Source organism: Equus asinus, chromosome 21 (assembly GCF_041296235.1).
Source record: "Equus asinus isolate D_3611 breed Donkey chromosome 21, EquAss-T2T_v2, whole genome shotgun sequence".
NCBI classification, from domain to species: Eukaryota; Metazoa; Chordata; class Mammalia; order Perissodactyla; family Equidae; genus Equus; species Equus asinus.
This window is the reverse complement of record NC_091810.1, coordinates 55,038,140-55,065,210: the sequence shown is the minus strand read 5'-3', so window position 1 is coordinate 55,065,210 and position 27,071 is coordinate 55,038,140. Positions and strand designations below refer to the sequence as shown.

The window sequence follows — 27,071 nt, the reverse complement described above, 5'->3', positions numbered from 1 at the left end:
GACATTTTTGATTCTCACCCAATGCTACGTTAGGATTTGAATTTGTTCCCAACATTCAAAGATCTGTAGATTTCAATTAAATCCAGACTTCCAGCTTCTTTTATAAAAGTTTACCGATCTCGCAATGCTGGGGCCATCGTCCCACATGGACAGCAGCCACTGGGCAGAGGGAGTTCCCTCTGGGCAGGGTATGTTCTTTCCACACAGCCACCGTCCCTACCACTCTCAGATGCTGCAGCTGGCACATCAGCTGCCTGTCATCATTGCATGTAAATGTTGTTTCTCTTACACCTGCTGGATTCACCCACTTTCATTTCCCATCGGCTACAAATGCTTGGGTTCGTGACCCCTGCTAAGGCTCAAGCCTGGAGGCGTTTCAAAGGCTTGCTTCAGCCACTCTACCTGCCCAGGATGCCTTCGAGCCTAGGCTCCGTCCCATTGCCCTTCTCCTTCCCAGGAACTCCCATTTAGCCTTCAGGATTCACCTCAGGGCACTTGTGGACTCCTAGAATCCCCCAGGTGTCCCTTGATCACTAAACTTCCCTCAATGCATTATAATTATCTATACTTCTAATCCTTCCTTTTACTAAGAGGCCTCTTAAGGGCAGGGGTCTAATATCTTATTCATTTTTTAATTCTCAGTATCTTGCCCTGAAGAGGATTTCAACTAATATTTGTAGAATTGTCATTGAATGAATGTAGCAGGCGCTCAAGGATGAGGGAAACAATGAATGAATGAGTAAATGAACAAACACAGTAACTTGTAGAGGCTTTTTCCTTTTCTATTCCCAACATGCACTTGAAGTCACTGGGGAAGAGGCACTTCTTGAATGTACCCTGTGCCCTGGGCAAATTACTTAATCTCTCTGTGTTTCAGTTTCACTATCTGTAAAGTGGGATGATAACCATTACATGCATCACAGGGTGGTTGTGAGGATTAAATGAGAGAAGGCATGGAAAGCATGTAATACAGTGCCTGGCACATAAGCGCTCTTGAGAGTTTAACTTTCGTCTTTCTTATCGTATGAAATGGGGTGTCCTCAGCCTAATCAAGCCTCTGGGAGACAGACAGCATGCCTGCACTGACAGGACACGTTCGCGGTCCAACTCAGGCCCCAGGGCATTAGCACCTGCTCTGTGGTATGCATGCAGCCAGGGGAGATTTGGATTTAACTGATCTGGGCTGCAGCCTGGGCATCTGTCAATGTTTAAAGCTTCCCAGGGGAGTCTAATGATGAGCTGGGACTCAGAAGGAGGAGTGGTAAGTGCTCTGAGAGGCTGGTTGGAGAGATCCGCAGGAGAGGCACGCACCTAAATCAGCCTGAAGTGAGTGCTGAAGAAAGTGACCTGGGGTGGGAAAGAGAGGGTGCCTGAGTGGGGGGCAGAGGGCTTTCCTGCTAAGAGAAGAGCATTTGCAGAGAGAATGTGCTGAGTGTGGGGAACGGAGAAAGGTTCAGGATGGCCAGAGGGCAGGGCAGAGGTTTGGGAAGGGACTGGAAAGAGGGTCTTATTTGGCCCAGGTAAGGGGTCTAGACTTAACCTGAGGGTGTTGGGGATGGTCAGATGGTGCAGACAGGATCACACTTGCATTTTGTGAAGCTGGAGGCAACAGGCCTAGCAGGGAGGATGTTTCCAGGAAGGAGTGTGGTACCAAATCAAGACTGTGGCAATATGGATGGAGAAGGGGGAACAGGAATTGGTGCCAAATGGAAGGGATCGGAAGCAAATGTGCAGAGAAAGAGCAGAGGGGGAGTCTAAGGGCTTTGAGTTTGAGTGACAGGGGAGATGGTGGGTCCAGGCAGAAGAGCAGTTTTCCAGGCTACAGGCAAGCCTGGTGCTGGGCACTGTTGGGTTTGAAACTCCTGAGCCTTCCACATGGAGATGCTGGGTGCGCAGCTGGTGAGGTGAATCTGGGGTTGAGGAGAGCAGCTTGGACTGGAGTCTCCAGGTGGCTGAGACCTGGGGTATGGACAAAGTAGTGTGGGGAGAGGGTGAGAAGGAAGCTTGGTAGGAGATGGGAGAGAGAGAAGGGGAAGATGAAGGATGAAGAGACAGTGGGAGCTGTTAGAAGTGAGTAGATGTCACTGGGTAGAGATAGAGACTGATGTCTGGGCAAAGGGGAGGCAGGATGGGGTTGATTAGGGCAGAAGCCATGGAGGCAGAAAGCTGTGGTTAGGGGCAGTGGGAGGGCAGATGCTGGGGACCTTCTGAGATGGGCCCTAGATCACATTCTTCCTTGTGTTCCTAAACAGTTTAATTGCAAGTCAAGGTAAACTCTTGACCAAGGACAACGTGGATCTCAGTAGGGGATTCTGATTCCCAGGAGCCAGAAAGAAAATCTTTTGCTCTATAAAAGCACATAACAATAACACTAAAGCTAAATTTTTCAAAATGCCCCTTGGCCCTGCCTGATTCCTGACTACTTCATGACAATGTGGTTAGTGTACATTAGAAACAAGAGCAAAGACGTGCTTCTCGTTTTTATATTGGGTGGTCCAAATAAATGACTGGAAGACTTTCTGTAACCTCCCACCCACCCTGAAGGTAGAAACTGTCATGTTTATCTCTGAATCTTGTCTCTGCAGTACAAGCCAGCATGGGTGCGTAGTGGGTGATAAATTAACATTTTTGCCATGAATGAATAAGGGAATCACAGCGATAATTTTGGCCCTAGAGCAAAGAGCACTAAAGACACTCAACTTGAATTCATTTGCTCATGTAGGACATGGGTCAAAGAATCACTCAGCAAATATTTATTGGCACTGCACAGAGAACTATGGACAGAGCTCCATCCGCATGCAGCTTATAGTCTGGTGGGGGAAACAGATAGTGATCAAATGATCACATAAATAAACATAAAATGACAACTGTGATGCTCTGAAGGAAAGATATATGGTGCTTAGAGCCTCTATCAGGGAATTTGACATAGTCTGGGGAGTCCAGGAGAGCATCCCTAAGGAAGTGAGCTGAGACCTGAAGTACAGCTAGGAGTTAACTAGAGGAAGAACATTTTGGGCTGAGGGACAGCATGTGCAAAGGCCATGTGGCAACATGAAGAATGGCAGGGACTCTAAGGATCAGTGCCCCCCATCCCTCCTGCACATCTGATCCATCAGGAAATTCTCTTGGTCTACCTTCAAAATATATCCAGAATCTGAACACTTCTCACCTCCCCCTCTTCAATCATTCTAGACCAAGAATCATCCTCTCCTTCTTGGGTCATTACTATGGCCTCCTAACTCACGTCCCTGCATCTGCCCTTATCCCTAACCCCACAGGCTACCCTCAACACATCAGCCAGAGGAACCCATGAATATAGAAGTCAGACCATGCCTACTGCAGCATAAAAACGGGGCTCAGTATAATTTGGTTCTCTCCCAATCCATCTTTCATTATCAAGAATGCAGCAAACTCACAGCCTTTACACTGGCTATTCTCTCTGCTGGAATATTCTTCCCTAGGTATTTATATGACGCCTTCCCTGACCTTGCACAGGTGTCTACACGAAGGGCATCTTCTCAGTGAGACGTTCCTTGACTGTCCTGTTTACTACTGCAGCCCCTTCCCCTGAGTCCACCCTCTGAACTCTCTCTCCCCTGCCCAGGTTAATTTTTATCCATCACACTTTTAACCACCTGACATACAGCAATATATTACCCATTTATTATCTGATTTCTCCCAATAGTATGTGAGCTACCCGAGAGCACACAGTTTAACCTATTTTGTTCATGGCTATATCACAGACCTGTAACAGTACTTGGCACACAGTAGATGCTCAGTAAATATTTCTGAAACAAATGAATGAATTCAGCCTTCCTTAGTCCATCCAACCACCCTTGGTAGCCAGCTGCTGTATCTGTGAACAGGCTATTCACAAGTAATTGTAACAAATGCTTAAACAAGCATAATCTCTTAAAATCTCTCTCAATAACATTGTGCCTTCTATCTGTGGTGCTCTGAGGCAGGATCAGGGTCCTGTTACTTGCTCTGGATTTAAGTAGTAGAAGCTGAGGTGCAAAGAGTTTCACAGTTAAGGCTGAGCAGAACTTTCGACACGTAAAGAGCTTAGAAGTTGTCACTCCCATCCTCAAAACAAGAAAAAAGCTGAATGAACCAAACCAAAAATCAACAACTGGAAACCGAGAGAACTTAGTCCACAGAGAGTTGAGGTCACAGGGCAATCTGCTCCCCTGAAAACTGGAGGGCCAGGTGAAGACAGAGAATCACAGGTCACTGGGAGCAGAAGCCTGCAGCTGGAGCCAGCATCAGTAGGAACGCTTTAAACTGCGACTGATGAATTGTTGGAGGATTAGAGTTGACTGGCTTGAGAGTTTAAAACTTCAAGGGGTCCAGGCTTAGGGGGACCCTCATACATTCATGAATTTTACCTTCAGGAGCCCTCCTAGATTCTCACTGTGAAAATCAGAGGAAAATCCCCTCCTGCTTCTGGCAGTGAGAGAGGAAAAGTAACCATTATAGATTAGAAAGGAAGAAATAAAACTGTCTGTTCTCAGATGACATAATTGTCTATGTAGAAAATCACAAAGAATCAACAACAAAAAACCCCTGGAACCAATAAGCAATTATAGCAAGGTTGCAAGAGACAAGGTTAATACACAACAGTCAATTATTTTCCTATATACCAGCAAGAAGCAATTGGAAATTGAAATTTAAACGTAACACCATTTGCATTCCCATAAAAAATGGAAAAACTTAGGTATATATCTAACAATATATGTATAAGATCTATGTGAGGAAAACCATAAAACTCTGATGAAAGAAATCAAAGAAGAACTAAGTAAATAGATAGTCTATGTACATGGATAGGAAGATTCAATATTGTTAAGGTGTCAGTTCTTCCCAACTTGATCTATAGATTCAACACAATCCCCATGAAAATCTCAGAAAGTTACTTTGTGTTTACTGACAAATTGATTCTAAAGTTTATATGAAAAGGCATAAGACCAACAATAGCCAACACAATATGGAAGGAGAAGAACAAAGTCGGAAGACTGATGCTATCAGATTTTAAAACAAACTATAAAACTACAGTAATCAAGACAGTATGATATTGGTGAAAGAACAGACAAATAGATCAAGGGAACAGAATAAAGAGCCCAGAAATAGACCCACACAAACAGAGTCCACTGATTTTTGGCAAAGAAGGCAATCCACTGAAGAAAGGACAGTGTTTTCAACAAATGATGCAGGAACAACAGGACAGTGACATGCAAAAAAATGAATCTAAACACAAACCTTACACCTTTCACAAAAATTAGCTCAAAACAGATCATAGGCCTAAACATAAAATGCAAAACTATAAAACTTCAAGAAGATAATATAGGAGAAAATCTAGATGAACTTGGGTTTTGCAATGAGTTTTTAGACACAACACTGAAAGCATGATCCATGAAAGAAAATATTGATGTTAGACTTCATTAAAATGAAAAATTTCCGCTCTGTAAAAGACACTGTTAAGAGAAGGAAAAGACAAGCCACAGACCAGAAGAACACAGGTCTGCAAAACAGATGTCTGTACCCAAAATATATAAAGAAATTGTAAAACTTTATATGAAAACAACCCAACTAAAAAGTGAGCAAAAGATCTAAACACACACCTCACCAAAGAAGATACACAGATGGCAAATAAGCACATGAAAAGATGTCCAACATCATCTGTCATCACAGAAATGCAAATTAAAACAATAATGAGATACCACTACACACCTATTAGAATGGCTAAAATCCCAAACACCGGCAACACCAAATGCTAGCAAGGATGTAAAGCAACAGGAACTCTCACCCATTGCTGGTGGGAATGCAAAATGATGCAGCCACTTTGGAAGACAGCTTGGTGGTTTCTTTCAAAGCTAAACAGTCTTACCAAATGATCCAGCAATCATCTCGAAAACTTAGGTCTACACAAAAACCTGTAAGCGAATTTTTATAGCAGTTTTATTCATAATTACCAAAAAGCAGAAGCAACCAAGATGTCCTCCAATAGGTGAAGAGATAAACTGGTACACCCATACAAGGGAATATTACTCAGCAATGAAAATAAATGACCTATCAAGCCACGAAAAGACATGAAGGAAACTTAAATGCATGTTGCTAAGTGAAGAAACCAGTCTGAAAAGGCTGTATACCATATGATTCCAACTCTCTGACATTCTGGAAAAGGCAAAACTATAGAGAAGTAAAAAGATCAGTGGCTACCAGGGGTTGGGGAGAGGGAAGGAGGGATGAGCAGCGGAGCACAGGGGGCTTTTAGGGCAGTGAAACTATTCTGTATGATTCTTTAATGGTGGATACATGACGTTATGCATTCAGCAAAACCCACAGAAATATACAATATAGGATTATCAACGCTAACAAATACACCACATCAATGCAAGATGTTAATAATAGGGGAAAAGTGGGAAGAGTATATGGAAACTCTGTATTTTCTGTTCAGAGATCCTGTAAATCTAAAACTGCTCTAAGAAATAAAAGCAGCAAGGAAGGACTCTAAGCTCAGGAAGGAGACACTAGAGCCGTGGGACAGGGAGAGTGGCACCCACCCACCACGCCACTTCCTGTGGCAAAGCCAAGATCCTAAAGGCAGTTGAGTGCATCTGGCACAGGGACCAGTGAGGAAAGGCCCCTTCCAGGCATGAGCCTCCCTTGACCCCACCAGCCTGCCACTTTCTCTCTTTCTTTCTGTCTTCTTCTATTTTTAATTTTATTTCTACTATGTTCTCATGGAGAATTCCCAGCAACAGCCTGGGGTTCTGGGGGTGGAGAGCAGACGGCCCAAGATGCCTAGTTGGGCGCCCTGTACACTGCAGGACAAGACTCACCGACTACCCGCCAGGCCAGCACCCATGCAGGGAGGGGTTTGGGTTGGGGGTGGGGTGGAGATGACTGGTTCGCCGAGCAGGAGTCCAGCTCAGAGGGGGACTCCCTCCTGCGAGTCTCCGGTTCTGTAGGGGCTGGCCCTGGGGCGGGAGCATGGGGGAAGCGGATGCCACCAGGTCCCGTAGCTCCGCAGCAGAGGCCAGAAGAGGGCGCTGGTCAGGCGGACCCGAGTTGGAGTTCTGACTATGCCCACTACCAACTCTGTGACTAGGGCAGGTGACCCACCCTGGCTCTTCACTAACCGCTTTATCATGCTGACCATTAAGTGTCTGCCTGGAGAGTGGAGGAGGCGCTGCGTGAAGATTCACAGAAGGGAGGGAGTCCTCGCCCCGCGCCCGGCGCAGGGAGCGGCCGACTAGCGGCAGCGCGCTCGGACGAACGCGTGCGCTCCGGCTCCGCTCCAGGCCCCCGGCGGCTGCGGGCGCCCCCGGCTCCGGCCCGGGCCGTTCCCCGCACTTACAGGAGTCACTCTGCTCCTCCCTTCTAGGGCCGCCGCAGCCCCGTCGCCTCTTCGGGACGCCTTCTTGCACTGCCCTGGCAACCGTCACCAGGGAAACCAGCAATGCCGCCCGAGGGACGTCATCATGCCTCTACGGAGGCCGAGAGGGCCCCGGGAGTTCGGAAAGTGACAGTGGCGCAGATGGTCCAGGTCGAGGCAGTAGGGAAATAGGCGCGGTGGGCTAGAAGGACAAGGCGTCCTGTGCCTGAGACCTTTTTTTTTTTTGAGGAAGATTAGCCCTGAGCTAACATTTGCCAGCAATCCTCAATCCCTCTCTTTTTGCTGAGGAAGACTGACCCTGAACGTCTGTTGCCCATCTTCGTCTACTTTTTAGATGTAAAATGCCTACCACAGCATGGCTTGACAAGCGGGTGCGTAGGTGCGCACCCGGGATCCCAACCAGCGAACCCAGGCCACCAAAGTGGAATTGCGCACTTAACCACTGAGCAACAGGGCCGGCCCCTGCCTGAGACTTTTAAGTTGCCCCAGTGGTCCGCTTTGGGAACACGTTTTAAATGTTTTGTGGACCAAACGTTCTGCACAGAGATGCACATTCCGCATTCCTGCAGGGGAGTTGAAAAGTGGATGATCCCACCAGGAAATTTCACGTAGCCATTTGGAATGTCTTTGAAAAATATAAAACAATGTGGGGGAAATGTTATGTCGTGATGGTGAGGGAAAAAGGCAGGACACAAAATAGTAGTTCTAAATAAATAAAGTTGTGTTGTTTTAAACTACGCACAGAATCAATACTGGGAGGAATGCACAGAAGTATTAACAGAAAAAGTGGTTGTATTTGGGTGATGGAATTGCAGTGCTGTTTTTATTTTTGCACTTTAGAAGAAGATGTTAAATATAATGAACATGGCTTGTTTTCATGATAGAAAACATTTGTGTGTTTTTTTAGACAGGCACTTCCCAATTTAAGTCACTACTATATTCAGGGCTATATTGGGGTAGGAGGCAAATTTCTAGGAAAGGAGATCCAGGGAAGTTTCCCAAATATTTATCCAGGCCTCTATAATTTGAAAATTTCCAGATATCTCATCGTTGATTTTCTTTCTTTTTTTCCTTGTAAGGCATTCACCCCATAGACATGCATGAAGGTGCAGCACCAGAACTGATGTCACAACCAGGATATTGATGTTGACACAATCCACCTATCTTAATGAAACTGGCAAAGAGTTAGCTATTGATGATAGTAGCTAGGAACTAAAGGTTTCTTTCCTTTTTGCAATTACTGATTATAGCTTTTAGCTGTTTAACTCACCCATTGTTAACTGTGCTGCTTAGGCAATATGCTCTCTGACTCCCACTAGGTTCCCGTAGATGATATCTCCCTGGAGCCTGGGTCTCCATGGTGATGGGTGTTTGAGCTGTTTTTTGGGAATTAGAACCCCTTTGTCTACTCCAGGCTGGTTGAGACCACCAACTCATCAATTGGGCCCGCACAGGTGTCTGATAAGTGACATTTAGACGTTAAGAGGCTAAAAACTCCACCCTCGGATCATGCTAACACCGCCATTTTGTGAACATGGGTCTTATGAAGAGACATGAAGTCTGACTATGCTTGGGCAGATCATCACTTACCTCACCTCCAGTCACCTAGCTCCACATTTCAGACCACCTTGCAGTCTGTCCCGTAAATATCCCTGAGTCTCTATTTCAGGGAAGTGGATTTGAGATTCATGCTCTCACTTCCTGGCATGGCTGCCTTGTGATTAAACCCTCTCTCTGCTACAATCTCATCGTTTTGGTGTTTTGCTTTCCGGGCGGCAGGCAAAAATGAACCTGGTTCAGTAACATTATTCAGATTTCCCCAATTTTACTTGTATTCGTTTTTGTGTATGTATTTAGTTCTAGGCAATGTTGTCATATGTGTAAGTTTGGGTATCCACCACCATAGTCAAGATACCAAACACTTAAATCACCGCAAAGATCTTTCTTGTCGGGCTTTGATAACCACGCCCACTTCCCTCTTGGTGCCCCTCCCCCAAGTTCCTAATCCCTAATGACCACTAACCTGTTCTCCATTTCTAAAATTTTGTCATTTCAAAAATGTTATATAAATGGAATAATATAGTATGTAACCTTTTGTGATTGACTTTTTACTCAGAATAACTCTCTGGAGATTCATCCAAGTTGTTGTATGTATCAATAATTTCTTCCTTTTTATTGCTGAGTAGTTTTCCATGGTATGAATGTACCACAGCTGGATTAACCATTCACCCACTGAAGGGCTTCTGGGCTATTTCCAGTTTGGGGCTCTTATGAATAAAGCTGATATGAATATTCAGGGACAGGTTTTTGTATGAACCTAAGTTTTCATTTTTTTGAGATAAATGCCAGCTGTATGGTAATCAAATGATTAGTTTTTATAAGAAACCACAAACCCATTTGGTAGAGTGACTATACAATGTAACATTCCCACCAGCAATGTGTGAGTGATCCAGTTTCTCCACATCCTTGCCGGTGTTTGATGTTGTGACCGCTTTTTATTTCAGCTTTTCTGATAGGTGTGTAGTCACAGCTCATTGTGGTTCTAATGTGCATGATGGATAATGATATTGAACATTTTTCTCATGTGCCTATTTGCCATCTGTATTTCCTCTTTACTAAGTGTCTGTTCATGTCTTTTTCCCAGTTTCTAACTCTTGGATATGTGGTTTAGAAATGTTTTGTCCCAGTCTGTAGCTTGTCTTTTAATTCTCTTCAGACGGGCTTTCACAGAACAAAAGTTTTTCATTTTGATTAGGTCTAATTTATCAATTTCTTTCTTTTATGGTGTAGGGAAGGAAAAACTATTCTTCTACCCTCGAGGTCCTTCTGGCTGGTCCAAGAAATTGACATGATGATATTGAACCTGAAGTGAGTTTGCTCACCTGTTGCCCAGCAAGCCAATTTCTGCCACTGGGTGTAGTGGAAGAAAGTACGAATTTTATTATTGCACAGTGCTGAGCAAGGAGAAAGGGCAGCTAATGCTGAAATCCCAAACTCTCTGAAAAGCTAAAAGTCAGGGTTTTTATTTGGGGTTTTAGGTAGGGGAAGGGGAGCATATGGCCTTGCTGGTTGGAGCTTTTCCACCAGCCTGTGTTTGGCCTTGAGACTGCTTGCAGGAAGGAGGAGGAGATAACAAATCTAGGTGGTTGTCCTTGACCATTTGTCTCCATGGTGGATAGTGGATTCTGGAGCCAGGAAGTGAGGGAGTAAGCAGGGAATGAGTGCTTTGGTTTTAACCCCATAAATGCTGGACTTAATGGGAAATTGATGTCAGGGCTGGTATCAATGAGATAGAATAACAGGAGAAAGTCAAACAAAGTTTAACAACACATATATGTGGGAGAAACCCGGGAAATCTGAGTAACTTGCCAAAATGGCAGAAGCCACTACCTTAAATACCATCTTCAGCTAAAGACAAAGGGAGGATGTTGAGGGTAGTGATTTGGGACTTCAAAGGGGAGGAAGGCAATTTACATGGAGATGTGAAGGCAAATGTTTGGTAAAAGAATGTTTGCTGGGCCATCTATAGACAATGTGACTGGAGAAAGAGAACTTTGATAAGAATGGGTTTAGCAAGGTTCCTCCCTGGCTACCATAGCCAGAGTTATCTATGGTGATAGCTCCTTCCTGGGATAAGTCTTCTATCTCAAATTCTTTTAGGCAGTTAGGGGAAAGGTCAAAATTTCTTTCTGAGTTTTTTTTGTTATTAGAAATAATATTCAAGCCTGGGGCTGGCCCAGTGGTGTAGTGGTTAAGTTTGCACGCTCTCCTTTGGCGGCCTGGGGTTTGCAGGTTTGGATCCCCAGGGCAGACCTAGCCCCAGTCGTCAAACCATGCTGTGGTGGCATCCCACATAAAATAGAGGAAGACTGGCACAGATGTTAGCTCAGGGCCAATCTTCCTCACACACACACACACACACACACGCACAAATCAAGCCAAAGAGATACATTTTGGGGTGGTGAAATCTGATCCCTCAGAATGGATCATGCTCTTGGTGTCAAGTCTAGGGACTCCTTGCCTAGTTCTAGATCCTAAAGATTTTTCTCTGCGATTTTCTAAAAATGTTAAGAGTTTTATGTTCATGATTTATTTTGACATAACTTTTATATAAGGTGTGAGTTTAGGTCAAGGTTTTTTTCTTTTGGTCTGTGGATGTCCAGTTGCTCCAGCACCATTTGTCAAAAGGTTCCCTTCCTCCACTGAATGACTTTTTTTTTTTTTTTAAGATTGGCACTTGAGCTAACAACTGTTCCCAACCTTCTTTCCCTGCTTTTTCTCCCCAAATCCCCCCAGTACACAGTTGTATATTTTAGTTGTGAGTCCTTCTAGTTGTGGCATGTGGGATGCCGCCTCAGTGTGGCCTGATGAGCGGTGCCATGTCCACACACACCCCGGATCTGAACTGGGGAAACCCTAGGCTGTGGAAGTGGAGCACACGAACTTAACCACCCAGCCATGGGGCCGGCCCCTGAATGACTTTTGAACGTTTGTCAAAAATCAGTTGAGCAAACTCAACAACAACAAAAAAACAAACCACCCAATTCAAAAATGGGCAAAAGACTGGAATAGTCATTCCTGCAAAGAAGATAGGCAAGTGGCCAATAAGCACACGAAAAGATGCTCAACGTCACTAGCCATTAAAGGAATTCAAAACCACAACGAGACCACTCCATATCCAATAGGATGGCTATTATCAAAAAAAAGTAAAATAGCAAAGGTCGGCCAGGATGTGGAAAAATTGGAACGCTTATGCATTGCTGGTGGGAATGTAAAATGGTGCAGCTACTGTAGAAAAGTTTGGCAGTTCCTCAAAAAAATTAAACATAGAATTACCATATGATCTAGCAATTTCACTTCTAGGTATATGCCCAAAATATGAAAGCAGGGAGCCAAACAGATACTTACACACCAATGTTCATAGCAGCATTATTATTACAATAGCCAAAAGGTGGAAACAACCCAAGTGTCAATCAGCAGATGAATGGATAAACAAAATGTGGTATATCCATACAATAGAAGATTATTTGGCCATAAAAGGGAATGAAATCCTGATACATGCTGTAGCATGGATGAACCGCGAAAACATTATGCTAAGTGAAATAAGCCAGAGACAAAAGGACAAATATTGTATGATTCCACTTACATTAGGTACCTAGAATAGGCAAATTCATCAAGACAGGAACAGAACAGAGGTTGCCAGGGGATAGGGGAAGGGGGAAATGGTGAGTTATTGTTAAAGGGTATGAAATTTCTGTTTAGAATGATAAAAAGGTACTGGAGGCAGATGGTGGTAATGGTTGCACAGCATTTTAAGTGTACTTGATGCCACTGAATTGTACACTTACAAATGGTTAAAATGGTAAATTTTATGTATATTTTACAATAAAATTTTAAAAAAATCAGCTGAGGGCCTGCCCGGTGGTGCAGCTGTTAAGCGCACATGATCCGCTTCAGCAGCCCGGGGTTTGCTGGTTCAGATCCTGGGTGTGGACACGACACTGCTTGGCAAGCCATGCTGTGGTAGGCATCCCACATATAAAATGGAGGAAGATCGGCATGGATGTTAGCTCAGGGCAGTCTTCCTCAGCAAAAACAGGAGGATTGGCAGCAGATGTTAGCTCAGGGTTAATCTTCCTCAAAAAAAAAAAAAAAAAAAAATCAGTTGAGCATATTTGTGTGGGTCTAACTGCTCTTTTTTTCTTATTTATTTATTTAATTTTTCCTTCTCCCCAAAGCCCCCCTAGTACAACTTATTTTTAGTTGTGGGTCCTTCTAGTTGTGGCATGTGGGACGCCACCTCAGCATGGCCTGATGAGCAGTGCCATGTCCATGCCCAGGATCCGAACCAGCGAAACCCTGGGCCGCCAAAGCAGAGCATGCGAACTTAACCACTCAGCCACGGGGCTGGGCCCTGCTCTTTTTTCTAATCACTAAAATAGGTCCTTCCCACAGTTCAACGTTGCTCCAACTTTAAAGTGGGACTTTTATCCATGCTTGTAATAACTGTTTAAAGATGATAAGGTCATCAAATAGATTTCCCCTCGCTGATATTACATTACCTCTCCCATAAATAAGTAAATATAAGATAAGCAGTTAGTGATCCTACTCTTAGAAGCAAGTGATCCTACCCTATAAGAAGCAAAATTGAATTGAATAAACTCTGTCAGAAGTAAGAAAACCTGGCTTTTAACTCTCTGACATTGGTCAAGTCACTGGGGGGAGCAGAATTTACTACCTCAAGATGTGTCTCTTTGGCAGGAGGATTCTTTTGGGCTCCGTTACTTTTAAGACACTGCAGACAAGGGAGAAGTTCTGAAAACCAAGTAGAAGTTACCCTTTGTAAGAGACGTTTACATTCATGAGGGAAATCTCCATTTGTATAAGTGTCTCCCTCTCTGTACCAGGAAGAGGGGGATGACGCTATCTCTAGGAACTCTTATCAATGCAGAAGCCCAGGACTTAAATCTGCATAATAACCTTCCTCTTGTTTACTGTGCTTTTTCTGGTAGATCTCCTATAACTGACACCCCCCACCCCCAACATCCTCCTTTGTCTTTAGGTGAAGATGATATTTAACTCAGCCATTCTGATGAGTTACTCAGCTTTCCTGGGTTTCTCCATGTATATATGTTATTAAACTTTGTTTGATTTTCACCTGTTATTCTGTCTCATGTCAATTTAATTCCTAGGCCAGCCAGAAGGACCTAGAAGGTAGAGAAATTGTCTTCCTCCCCTACATCACAAACCTCACCTTTCTTCTTAAAATAGCAATAGTACCCTTATTACTATGATATTCAAATAGGTCATGAAAATGCTTTGTAAACTGAAGTGCTCTTCAGTTGTCATACATTATTACAGATTTAGCTGTTTTGCTTCAAAATGGCAGTGAGCTTTGCTGCAGCTTAAAAGCAAGGCTCCATTTGGCTCTTCCTATTTCAGAGCTCTCTACTTAAGGACGTGAGCTTTGCAGGTCCACAATCTAATTTGGTCATTATACCAGGAGTGTCTCTTGGGGCTAGACTTACATCAGTCATGGTATTAAGTGACTGACAGGTAAACCAGAACACTGAGTCACTTTCTGGTTTACACTAGGGGATTTTGATCCATATCCAGAGCTCCTCCCTTCCCAGAATCAGCTGCCCAAGAAGCCAAGAGTCATCAGAAAGATATTGTGAGCATGGATTTAGAGCAAATAGAGACAAACTGCGTTGAGATATTTTTGACCCAAGATTAAGCCTTATTAAATTTTCCACTTCACAATCAAGAGTCCCCACATAGATAAAAATTGTTCATTTTCTCCAGGTTCAAGTTCCTTCTTGATGGAAAGTGCTGGATGCACATTGCCAGTTTTGCCTCTTCATCTTGCCATGGATTTGGGCTTTCTTTGTTGTCCACCAGCCTCTCGTAGACTCCCCCACTACACTTTTGTGTTTTAGCTTAACAACCTTTTGGCTACAGTCAAGTCTTATTTTATCCATGGAGCTATTTTGTCTAAGATGTTTGTATATATGGTGATCTCATTCATCATATTTACTTTATTAGAAAACACAATGTTCTGCCAAGATTCATCAGTCCTTAGTTCCAAGGGACCTCTCGGATGGATGAGATCTACACTGGCTCTCCTCCAAGCCCTCAGCACAATGGATTGGTAATATATTTTATATTTTCCCCCAAAATTTCTCAGTTTCACTCTCGGCTCATATCATGGTCTTTCAAAATACTTGGATGAAAGTCACCGGGTCTCAGTGATAACTGATTTCTCCCCTATTGATCAGGTCCCCTGCCTTGTGTACTTACTAGTTTTCAATTTATTGCCTCCAGAGTAAGACAATTTGTGGGAATCTCCTCAGCTTCCTTCTTACAAAGGCCAAAACAAATACTGACTGAGGATTTTTATATATGAAAAAATCTGAGGATAAAGCAGCTATGGTGTATTGGAAAAAAAGTATTGAACTTGGGACCCAGATGGGGAGTGAGACTGTGTGTGTGTGTGTGTGTGTGTGTGTGGTGGAAATTAAGGAAATGGAAAAACAAGTATTTCTTGAACAGACGTGACTTCACATACCTGCCTTCCCTTCCATCATGCAGTCTCTCCACGTGACCAAGGGTCTCAAGTTCTGGGTGTGTCCCAGCTCCACTGCTTTTCAATTGTATGGCCTTGAGTAAATTACAGCTTTCCTTATTGAAAAAGCCAGGATAATATGTACCTCAGAGTTTTTGTGAGAAACTAATGGAAAAGAATATTAAAGCAGGGGCCAGCCTGGTGGCATAGCAGTTAAGTTCGCACGCTGTGCTTCAGTGGCCCAGGGTTTGCAGGTTCGAATCCTGGGCACAGACCTATACACCACTCAACAAGCCATGCTGTGGAGGCATCCCACATACAAAATAGAGGAAGATGGGCAGCAGATGTTAGCTCAGGGCCAACCTTCCTCACTAAAAAAATAAAAATACAAAAAAATAAAGCATTTTATATACAGCAAAGCACTACACAAAAGTAAAGTATTATAACAGAGCACGCATTGTGTGCTTTAAACTCAAATATGGCAAGATTTGACAAAAAGGTAAAGCTCAGTGTGGCCTAGAAGCATTCAGAACAGCTTTACCAAAAGTGGAATTTGGGTTGAGTCTGTAAGGAGTGCACTGAATTGACTGGGAGTGGGGAGGGGGGACGTTCAGGAAAAGAATAGAGCATGACCAAAGGTGTTGGGGGTAATGGCAAGCCCAGGGTTTGGCATTAGTGCACCGCTGGAGCTAGGTGGCAGAACAGGAGGTAAAGGGCCTAGGTTTAAAGTGTTGGCAGCAAGGAGAGGAAAAGGACAAATCTGAGTAATGAGACTCTGCTTATGGAAAACTGGCAGGACTTGGTGACCAGTTTAATAGAGACAAATCAACAGAAGGAAGGAAAGACACTTGTAAGAGTTTGAACCTAGGGTGTGACAGTGGGAGGAGGGGGGCGTCAGACAGAAACGGGTGAGCTAGAAAGCAGCACTAGTTAAGTCGCTGCGTGTTCGGTTTCCTTTCTCAAGCTTCTCCATTCTATTTGAAGAGCTTTCAAACAGGATCAAGTATATAAACAATGGTTGGCAGTTCCACTGTTTGACACATGAGAACTTTAAAATACCTTATGTTCATTCATTCAGTTTTGTCCTGGCTAGGTCTGTCGTGACAGGCTGTAGATTTTCATGGGGATAGAGCCTAAGTTTCCTGAGCAGCATGTCCTCATCTGTGAGGCAAAAGACACCACCCACACGAGCAATCCTCTGCTACCAAATTCCGTCTCGGTGATACAGAAAGGGAGCATACTTAGGGGATTTAGGTTTAAGTGTGGAGTTAAATTCCAATTCTCACCACTAGATGTCACTGCTGTTCGTTAACTAGAAACATGTATGCAACCTTTTTTCTAAGGACAGCAGGATTCTGAATGTAAAAGAACAAAACCTACTTATTCTGATTATTTCAACAACACTTATTGAACACCTATATGAGCCTAGCACTAGTGCCAGGTGCTTTGGATGAAAGCCAGCCCAGATAGGCTTAGTGGTTAAAGTTCAGCGCTCACCGCTTCAGCGGTCCAGGTTCACTTCCTGGTTGCGGAACCACATCACCCGTCTGTCAGTTACCGTGCTGTGGTGGCAGTTCACATAGAAAAACTAGAACAACTTCAACTAGGATATACAACCAGGTACTGGGACTTTGGGGAGGTAGGGGGAAAAAAAGAAGACTGGCAACAGATGTTAGCTCAGGGCAAATCTTCCCCTTCCAAAAAGAAAAAAAAAAGATCACCATGCCCTCAGACTAGTGGAGGAGAGAGGCATGGAAAAAATCATACACCAATGTTCCAATATGCAACATTAAGCCAAAGAATCTCTCAGTGAAAAATCAACAAATCATCTCTTTAAAGTACAACATTGCTTCCTCGGGATACCTTCTCTGACTCCAGTCCTGGGTTAGGTTCCACAGCCAGATGTTCCTGCTGCCTCCCATACCTAGTATTCATCATGCTTTTTGTAATCACTTACTTAATGCCACTCTTCCCTGCTGGACTGTAAGCTGAGAGAGCAGGGCCCATGCACCTCCGGTGCTCCTGCATTCCCAAGCTTAACACAGTAAGATCGGTAACAGCAATCACTTATTAAGTTTATTAATGCGTCAGGTGTGAACCCTTTACATTCACTCTTGCATTTAATCTTCCCAACAACCCTACATCATTGATATTGACCCCGTTTTACAGATGAGAAAACCATGGCTATTTGGCTAGTGGGTGGCAAAACCGTGAACCCAGGTCTGATTCAATAAAAAATAGTATCACATCCACTTGAGTCACTTTTAAGAACTTCCATAATCTGATACTAGCCTATTTATCCTAATTTAGTATTCTCTTCTTCAGGCAAGCAACTCCACTCATTTTCTTTTTTTTTTTTGAGGAAGATTAGCTCTGAGCTAACTGCTGCCAATCCTCCTTTTTTCTGAGGAAGACTGGCCCTGAGCTAATATCTGTGCCCATCTTCCTCTAATTTATATGTGGGACGCCTACCACAGCATAGTTTGCCAAGTGGTGCCATGTCCACACCCAGGATCTGAACCTGCGAACCCTGGGCCACCAAAGCAGAACGTGCGCACTTAACTGTTGCAACACCGGGCCGGCCCCTCCACACATTTTCTTGATCACAGAATGCTCACTATGATTTTAACACTTCACTCTTGTTCTTCTCTTTATTCTCTGGCATTTGTCTACATGAATTTCTCTCAAATTAGTATTTATTTAAACAAAATCAATAATGTACTTATCCATTACAGTGACAATTTTCTGAAACTTGTTCCCAAATTTGTTCTTCTCCAGAAGACATCCTTCATGAAACAATTGTCTGGAATGCCTACAAGCACCTCCTATGTCTATTGGAAGCTGAAGAGAGTTCCCAGTAATATTTTATCATTTTTAAAGTACTTTCTCATAGACCCATATAATGATTTACAAGCCAGATAGGACCACAGACATTACCTAGTCTAATCTCATTTCATAGCTAGGAAAGACTGAGAAAACCCTGATTTGGTCCAGGTTATACAGTCAGTGATGAGTCAAGGCCTCTTGTCTAATTTTATTAATTTGTGATCACCAGCATTAATTTCACAATGCCAACATTTCAAGTCTCTAATACACGTTGGCATCTACCACTTGACTGCCCAGGTTCCAGTCCCAAACCTATAACCTTCTCTAGCTATGTGACCTTGGGTTAGTTGAACTGGTCACACCTCAGTCTCCTCCTCTGTGAAATGAGGATTATAGCTCCTACCTCTCAGAGTTCTTAAGAAACTTAAATCACATTATACATGAAAAGTGCTTAGGGCAGTGTGTGGCACACAGTAAATGCTCAATAAATGTTAGACATTATTCCTATTTGGTAAATATTCTTTAACTGTGGTTCCTACGAAAGGTACAAAACGTTCTGTCTTTTCTTAGAACTTAATTTTTGTGCTGCTTTGAAGAACGATGTGTTTTTCCAAATTGAAATGAATACGAGACATTTGGTGTGTTCACTTACTTTAATAACACTACATTTACCATGTTATCACCATGGAATGTAAATTCAGGTTAGACAAGAGAATTTTACAACTGCAATAAAGCATTCTGTAATACACCAAAATCTGTGTATAATATCTGACCAAACCAGCTGCTCATAAATTAATCACTTCCCATTATAGGTAATTTGTTGAGTTTAACATTTATGATCCTTACAGAGAAAATAAATATACTGCACACATTTAAAAAGTGTTTTTCATTTACTTTTGCATTAGCAGTGAAAATACATATTTCTATTTCAAGGTGAGATTCAAAAATTTTTCTACTATAACAGCAGCAAAAATATAATTCTGCATTACAAAAGAGCTAAACTGGGATCCATAATTAAGTTACTCTTACGTTTACAAGTTTGATTCTGAAATAAATAGTACTTCTAAGTAGCTGTTATCAGCTTTTTAGGTTTGGTTTAAATACACACACAGTGTCCATTGTGGGGAGGCTTACAATGTTACATTCCATGCACTGTTCTAAAAGGGGTCTTCTTCAAGGGCCAACTAGCCCTAAAGACCAAAGCACTCAATCAGTCCACAAGGCAGGCAGAAAAGTTAACTGGGGTAAAGAGGATTCCTACATAACATCAAAAGCATGTGATATTCTGCAGCAACTGGGAGTACTCCAGGATTGGTGTGTTGTCTTCTTCAGAACTAATTTCATCAGAAGGGTTGAAGGTGGACATTTTACCACTATCAAGTGTATTTAAAAGTGACATGTTTCTTTTGTGCTAATTTGACTCCCCTGAATGACCTAGTTAGTGAACTAGTCATTAGTAATTTGGTCACCAGGCAAATCAAACCTGCAAGAAAGGAAGCCAATATTCAAATTACCATGTTATTGTCTACCCAAATGATTTATTTTCAACATAAACATATAACCTCAATATGAGATGTCTAACTAAAGCAAGCACCACCAACAAGACCAAGACAGCATCTCTTCTTCTAAGGTTTCGGTTTTGCCCAGAATTCCTGATACATGTGATAGCCCATACCTAAAGAAAAAGAATGCTAGTTAACATTTAAACTTTCTCCAATATTAAGAAAATAAAAACAGTTCATAAAATAGCTAAAAGTAACACCTTTGCTGGCATGCAATATTTACAAGGGGAACAGACCCCATGCTACTTACACTCTTGCCTTCTTAAACATTTAAATTTCTAAAATTCTTTTTACGTAGTTTCTCAAGTAGTTCCAGGTTACTATGACTAGCTCAGACTATTAAAATATCTGCTTTAAAGAACAATCAATATTTATCTGGCAACTTTAAAAGGAGTTACTCTTACTACATAATACCAGATAAAGACAACGAATTATAAAAGCCAATAAAAGCATGTAATACCTACATTTAAAAAATCATTTCCAGTTTCAAATACTGAATAAAATCGCAATCATGTCTCTCTCAGATAATGGCTCTCACTAACAACCCCACTGCATGTTCAGACTCTTCAACGAAATTATAAACTCAGTGATAGACAGAATTGTCTTTTTCCTTTAAAGCCTTAGTAAGATATATCATAGGCAGTAAAACTATATCACTACTTGAGCTATTTTTATTAATTCCATTTTTACATGAAAATGAATAAGTGATATTTGCAAACTGCTTCAAAATCAGCCAGAAGTATCTATTTTGTTTTATTTACAAAGTAATCAATTCATTAATGGGGAACCACAAATTTTAAAATTTCTTATAGGAACCTACCAAGAGTCATTGCTCCCACAACAAAGCCTTGGGCTGCCACGCGCATGTGGATCAGGTGAACGGACATTTTAGTATTTCCCCTGCTCTTCAATTTATATAATCCATATGCAACAATTGCTGCAAACCCTGCCATTCCTGTGAAACAAAAAGTCACAAGTATGTCAGATGCATGGGGGTAGGGAACCAAGATGATTAACCATCAACCAACGTACTTGATACTATTTTTATAAGGATGCTTTATAAGACCAATAATTAGCGAGCATACAAACTGCGTTTTTAATCCAACCTCCCTACTCCTGAACCAAAATCTATGATTGGTAGCAAACAGTAGCAGATCCAGAAAGTTAAGATCATCTTCAAAATGTGGGCTCGTGGAGCCAGTAGATAAAGCCCTTTAGGAGCGCCAGGGGAACTCTTCCTCTCAGTCCTACTTCCTTCCCCAAAGGGAATCAGTTAATACAGCAGAGACTGTAATGAACCATAACTGTGCGTGTAACAGCTTTTAGGAGTCTTGTGAGTCCTTCTAGCATATCATTGAGACTAAAGGTGGCCCTGGGGTCCCCCAACACATTCACTGAAATGAGTCAATAAAACAGTAAGTCTGAATACATACGGAAGAATTTTTACAATGAGACATATCATGCCAATCTCAGCATATTTCAACAACATATGAAAAAATAGTTGGAAATAAATGCTTTCAGGATGTGCTTGATGAACGATTTGACCAGACTTCTATTATGTTAAAGCTTACAACAGATTATTAGAATGCCAAAGTCAAACTTACCAACGGGGACAAAGGGTGCCTCTTTAGCTTTTCGGATAAGTTTAGATCCCTGATCTTCATCATATGAAGAAAGAGATACATCTGTGTTGGTCGACATACTGAGTGAAGAATCTTCCTGAAAGAGAATTTCCATGAAGCTCTGCAATTAAAAGTCATCTAGTAACATTAAATAACTGGATGTACTTAAAACAATCCTAGTTTCCAAAAAACCTGGTATAAGTTATTCATGAACTTCAAAAAATATTTTTAGAAATTACCTATTTTTTTAATCCATAGCCATCTCTAGGGAGAGCTGTATGTATTTATTCCCCCTACTGTTTTGATGTCTTTCCCATACAACCAATTCCTTTTTAGTACCACATTGTTAATAATGGTGAAATTTTCTTAAAATTGAAAGTACTTTTGTCAATGAAAATAGTAGCTAGTAATTTTCTGGCTACCTTCAGCCTTAATCAACTTCAACTTGACAACTTTAAATTACTCAAACCAAACTGATACTCCTTATTGCCTCTTCAGTATCGTGTTAAAAATCCTACTAAGCACTTTCACGTGTAGTTAAGCGTAGTCTTTATTGCTTTCAACTGCAACTGACTGATTTATTCCCATGGCTACCTGGCTTCAGGTCTTACCTCTGAACAGTTTCCAACTGATTACACTAATCTCTATTATTGATGATGGCAGTTTTGGGGGAAAAGATTAGTTATTCTGAACAGACAAAATTTCTACTTAGCTTGTTATTTACAACTTTTAAGGACAAAGCTTTATTTTAAATACTGTTGCTAGAAATGCTTCCTTTTAAACATAATTTATGTTCAATTGAATATAACAGCTTTTTAGTTTTTTTTCTGACTTAGGGTTATCATTTTTAAGATCACTGCAGCAAAAAACTGAACCACGCTCAGGGTCTTCTTAATGAATGAGTATCTCCTAAGCTTCAGATCTGCCTTCCTTTACATACCGTATATTCCCTGGGCTTCCCTCTTAAAATTCTTTACTTCTTTTATAATATTATTCCTTTAAGTGGTACCAAAACAGGCAAGATACTAGACAGATTATATGAATAAGGTGGCAGGAAAAAAAGATTCATTTCCATTATTACAGGCACCAAAAGCTCCATTCCCTCTTTTCAGTCACCTTCCTGTACGCAGAAAACTAACAGGTGTTTCATCACAATGAGGTAACAACAAACTCAATTTCATCTTAGTCACAGTAACTACACATAACACTTCTTCACGGAGCTGATTTGAACTGCCTGTAAACTTCACCCATAGATAAAATAAGGGAGTCATGGTATGTAAGTACACAAGCCTCTGATTAGTGTCAATTACAATAACCTCAAAAGTCAACTGCCCATCTCACCACTCATATAAAATCTTATCTTCACTTCTGGGTTTTTCATATGCATCATACTCCCTTCGATAATGATGGCTCTCATTCAACACTTTGCTATTCAAGGGGTGTTAGTAGCAGTAAAGGCCCTCAAAGAAAATCCAACTCTAGAGGTAGGGTTTAGCGCTTAGTTTGAAAGGTGAAATCATCCCTTCAGGGCCCCATCCCCATTGGGAAGAGTCCAATTCTGTCATCTGACGGAGAAGAAAACCTTAATCCAGAGGACTTGTGCAGTATCACACAGCTAGACAGGAGAGAACCCAGATTAGAACTAGACTTTCTCTTCCTTTCTTTGTGCTCCATTACCTGCTAACTGAATAAACCCCCACTTAGGAGCTTTACTATATACAAGGTTCAACAAGCTCAAGGTTCAGGACACTCACTATATACTTAAAGAGATAAACACTGAAATAATTAAGGGTTCAAAAATTAGATGTTTTAAACAAATGAGACATGACAGTGTGATTACTTGCCAATAGCATAACAGAGTCAATGAGAATCGAATTTAGAGTGTTACGTCTTTTAGCTCACATGGATTTGGCAAGTTTCAGAGAAATGTCTGAGATTGGCCTTCAAGAAATTACATAAATGGACTACATGGAAAGATTCAACAGTGTATTTATTTTAGGCTATTATGTTTATTAGTTGCCTTCATAATAATCAAACTTCTCAAAGGCATAACTGTTTTATCACAAATCCTCCTTCCACTTCCCTCGCCAACTCCACATTCTAATCACATTAAACGTCTTATAGATGCTCTCTATACCTCCAAGCCTTTGCACAAGCTGATTTCTCTGCCTAACACTTTTCCTCCCTTTCCATCTCCTTTCAGATACTCTTTCCTGGCTAACTCCTCCCATTTTTCAGGTTCTTATCTTAATTGCCTTCCTCTGGAAAGTCTTCTTTGACTCTCTAAGTTTATGACAAATGTTGGTTACGTAGTTCCATAGGACCCCATGCTTTCTGTATAACTCTTTCTCATAAACGCTTGTTTAACTGTTTTTGTTAGACTCCTTCAAGCCAGGAGGCAACACCTGCCCTGCTTGTATTTATCTCCATCGCCTGGCATGATGCTTTGCATGTAGTAAGTACACCAAATGTTTTTTGAATAAATTTAAAAGTAATATTTTTCAGCAATTAAAATTATTGTCAGGTGATTTATTTAGAAATATTTAGGGGCTGGCCCCGTGGCCGAGTGGTTAAGTTCACGCGCTCCGCTGCAGGCGGCCCAGTGTTTCGTTGGTTTGAATCCTGGGCGCGGACATGGCACTGCTCATTAAACCACGCTGATGCAGCATCCCACATGCCACAACTAGAAGGACCCACAACAAAGAATATACAGCTATGTACCGGGGGGGCTTTGGGGAGAAAAAGGAAAAAATAAAATCTTTAAAAAGAAATATTTAATGAAAACAATAATAATTGCACACATTTGTAGAGTTTAATCAGTCAGTAATAAAAATGTCAAACTATGTACCTAAGTGCTTACTTCTTTAATTATCATATTGTATCTATGAAAGAAATAACCTGAGTAGGTCTTTGTTTCTTGCAACCACACATGAGACAAATCTATTATACACCACAATCCACTTTTAAACACTAGCACTTTCTTTTGCAGCCATGAAAGCATGTTTTCTTCCTTTGCCTTAGTTATTCCCAAACTGTGAAGTAATTTGGGAATTGTCTTTAAAAGCAAGAAAATTTGTAATTTTTCCTCTAATCTCTCACATCTGGATCACTATAATTGACCCACAGGTCAACGGAGCAAAAGTTTTTTCCCCCTCTCCTTTCAGGAGGCAGGGAGATGGCTGTCTCTTTTTTGTATATAAAAGAACAAAAGAATATCCATTGATCTTCATTCCTTACCTATGACACAGACTGAAGTTTGTATGGGTAGCACATTTGATCCGGCTTTCAGAAAGTAGTCCCTGGGATAGGAATCAGGGTGTGGGGGAACCATGTGATCATTATGTGCTTTAAGTGACTAATGACAGTCTATCTCTGCTCCAGAACACTTTGTGTGCACATTTCAGGATAAAATTAATAAAGAGAAATATTAAAAATCCAACATTTACATCAGAGTTGTTATTTTATAGTTCAAATTATATTTTTATACCATTTTATAAATTATGGTAGATATTGTAACACTCCCTGAAGATAAGATTTTGACAATTCTCTTCCTAATTACCACCTGGAAGTTTCTCAAGTATTCATGATTTACAGTCCCCTAAATTGAAAACGGTTAATTTTTAAAGTATCAGAGTCAATAACCACAAATCATATAATTTGAGAATAAGAACCCAGATGATTAATCCATACCAACAACCTTATTTCACAGACGGAAAAAGGATCATGAAGGGTTATATGAATTGCTCAACACCATGACTACATCTCTAGCAGGGGAGGATTAGAACTCAGCTCATTTGATACACACAGTCCAGGGTTCTTTTGATTGACAATATACTGCCAAATCATCAATCTTATGATGCTGGTATATATTTAATCTGAAAATATTAAAATCCCTTCCTTGACAGAAGACATCTTTCTTTGAATTGTAAAAAACAGGTAATGCCTAAAATTAAATGGAACTTTCTTCCCCAGTGACTTAGCTCATCTAACAGTTTCAACTGTAATTTGAAAAGACTTTTTTTCATTAGAACCACTTCTAGATTTTCCTTTATTATCACTTCCTCATCCACCCAGAGCAACTGATTCAGATCTGTCAGAAAGTTGAACAGGTGCAAAAAGAGGCACCAACAACCAGCTATTCAAAGCCAGTTTGGAAAACACGAATTATTCTGTAGACCTAGTAAGACACTACTGAAGACTTTTCCGAAAACGTGGGAACCCAGAAGAGGCATAAGCGAAGATGAGCTGCTCACCATCAGGTGATGTCAAGACTGAAGGATCTTCACAGGCTGTCATTTTGGTTACAGAAACTACTATCTAACAACAGTGGTTTCAAATTTTGCTTTTGCATCAGTCACCTGTCAGCTTGTTTAAAATGGCTGCAAAGGCCCCACCCTGAAGATTCTGATTCAAATGGTCTGGGGGAGGGGAGAAGGAATCTATATTTTAAGAAGCCCCTTCAAGCGATTCTAGTGCACAAGGAAGTAAGAAAATCCCCGGTATACAGGACTCAAACACGTTCATCATCCTGGGGCCTGGTACCACTTCACTCTGTCAGAACCTTCCACCCAAACCGGTCATACTTGAAAGTGCCTGGTTACTTCCGGAAGCACAGATCCCCTCGGTAGAGCTTCCCCTGAAGAAGAGCTGCCTCCCACATCAGTAATACACAAGGGAAAGGCGAATTACACTGCCGAATCATCGCGGCTGCTCCCAATCCTAAACCCAGGCTATGTTTTGTAACCTCTAACTGGCTGACTTAATTTTCCGGGAGAAATTTAAAATCCATCACAGATGCTTTATACAGGGCCCCTGAATCCTTCTTACCTTCCTAGGGGTAAAGGAAAGTCGCCAAGCGTGGGAGGAAACACGGGGTCGGGGAGAAGAGGGAGACCACTGGAAGGTCGTGTGGTTTTACGCCCTCCCCTCAACCTTTCGATCTCCCCCCCCCTCTCTTCTCGTGACCTTGTCAGGCCTCCACGGCCGGAGCGCTCGCCTTCCCAATCCTGCATCACCCACGGCTCGGCCCCACTCTCAAGGAGGCTCCACGCTCCGGGTACCACCCGTGTCTCGGGCTCCCGGAAGTCGCCCCAGCGCCCTCACAGGCCTCTCATTACAGCCCCACCCGCAAGTCTTCCCTCTCAGCAACAATTCACTCCACTTTCGCCTCTTCTCCTCGTTGGCGCCGTAACCCCTCACCCCACCTGGCATCAGGCCTCGTCTTTGGACCCCCAACTTCCTCTGATCCACAAGGACGGACCTGCGCCCCGCCAACTATACCTCGCCCCCTTCATCCCAGGCATCGCCTCCACTCCCAACCCAGCGGCCCCTAACACTGTCAAAGCGCTCTCGGCCCAGCCAAGCGCAGCCCCAGTTCTTCCGGCCCCGCAGCCGGGCGTCGCCGGTTCGCAGTAACCCCTCACGCTTCGCTTACCTAGAACACAGGATCGCTCACCCTCCAACCGGTTTCTGACCCCCGCCTTCGTGCGCTGCCGGCCGGCTTCTGCCCGTCCCGCCCACAGCCGGCCCCAGCCAATCAGAAGCCAGCGGCTGGCACGCAAGGGTCGGCGCCGGCCGCGTGTGTGCGTGCGCGTACGCGG

At 42.3% G+C, this 27,071-nt stretch overlaps 2 protein-coding genes across 9 annotated transcripts in view; both read right to left on the bottom strand.

Moving 5' to 3' along the window:
• The window catches only part of CCDC13 (coiled-coil domain containing 13), a 52,890-nt gene extending 45,395 nt beyond the window's left edge, over window positions 1–7,495 (bottom strand). The window contains exon 1 of one of the 4 annotated variants that reach the window (XM_070492302.1): window positions 7,358–7,495. Coding sequence is in view for 1 of the 4 variants with exons in the window: in XM_044754511.2 (XP_044610446.2) it covers window positions 7,157–7,159 (3 nt within the window). In the remaining 3 variants the exon portion in view is untranslated. The other 3 variants (XM_070492305.1, XM_044754511.2, XM_070492304.1) reach the window with 3 other exon arrangements.
• Window positions 7,496–18,921: 11,426 nt separating this feature from the next.
• On the bottom strand, window positions 18,922–27,053 carry HIGD1A (HIG1 hypoxia inducible domain family member 1A). 5 transcript variants are annotated; one of them, XM_070493580.1, is made up of 5 exons: window positions 26,906–27,044; window positions 21,454–21,568; window positions 20,670–20,804; window positions 19,870–19,962; window positions 18,922–19,770 (listed from the first exon to the last, which is right to left on the bottom strand). In XM_070493580.1, the coding sequence occupies exons 2-4, from the start codon at window positions 21,548–21,550 to the stop codon at window positions 19,913–19,915; spliced, it is 282 nt and encodes a 93-aa protein (XP_070349681.1). In that variant the 5' UTR covers window positions 21,551–21,568; window positions 26,906–27,044; the 3' UTR covers window positions 18,922–19,770; window positions 19,870–19,912. The 5 variants fall into 5 exon arrangements, with proteins under 5 accessions (XP_070349681.1, XP_014715580.1, XP_070349678.1 ...); XM_070493578.1 differs by having other exon boundaries at window positions 19,630–19,770; window positions 21,454–21,564; window positions 26,906–26,941; XM_014860094.3 differs by having other exon boundaries at window positions 18,922–19,962; window positions 26,906–27,053.
• Window positions 27,054–27,071: the final 18 nt, after the last annotated feature.

Bases quoted from the DNA above. Each gene is read 5' to 3' on its own strand.
- HIGD1A (XM_014860094.3), bottom strand. From the start codon at position 21,550: ATGTCGACCAACACAGATGTATCTCTTTCTTCATATGATGAAGATCAG. The intron at 20,805-21,453 runs GTAAGTTTGACT...TTTGTTTCACAG, and splicing joins GGCACCCTTTGTCCCCGTTG to GAATGGCAGGGTTTGCAGCA. The intron at 19,963-20,669 runs GTAGGTTCCTAT...CTTTTTCTTTAG, and splicing joins TGTGGGAGCAATGACTCTTG to GTATGGGCTATCACATGTAT.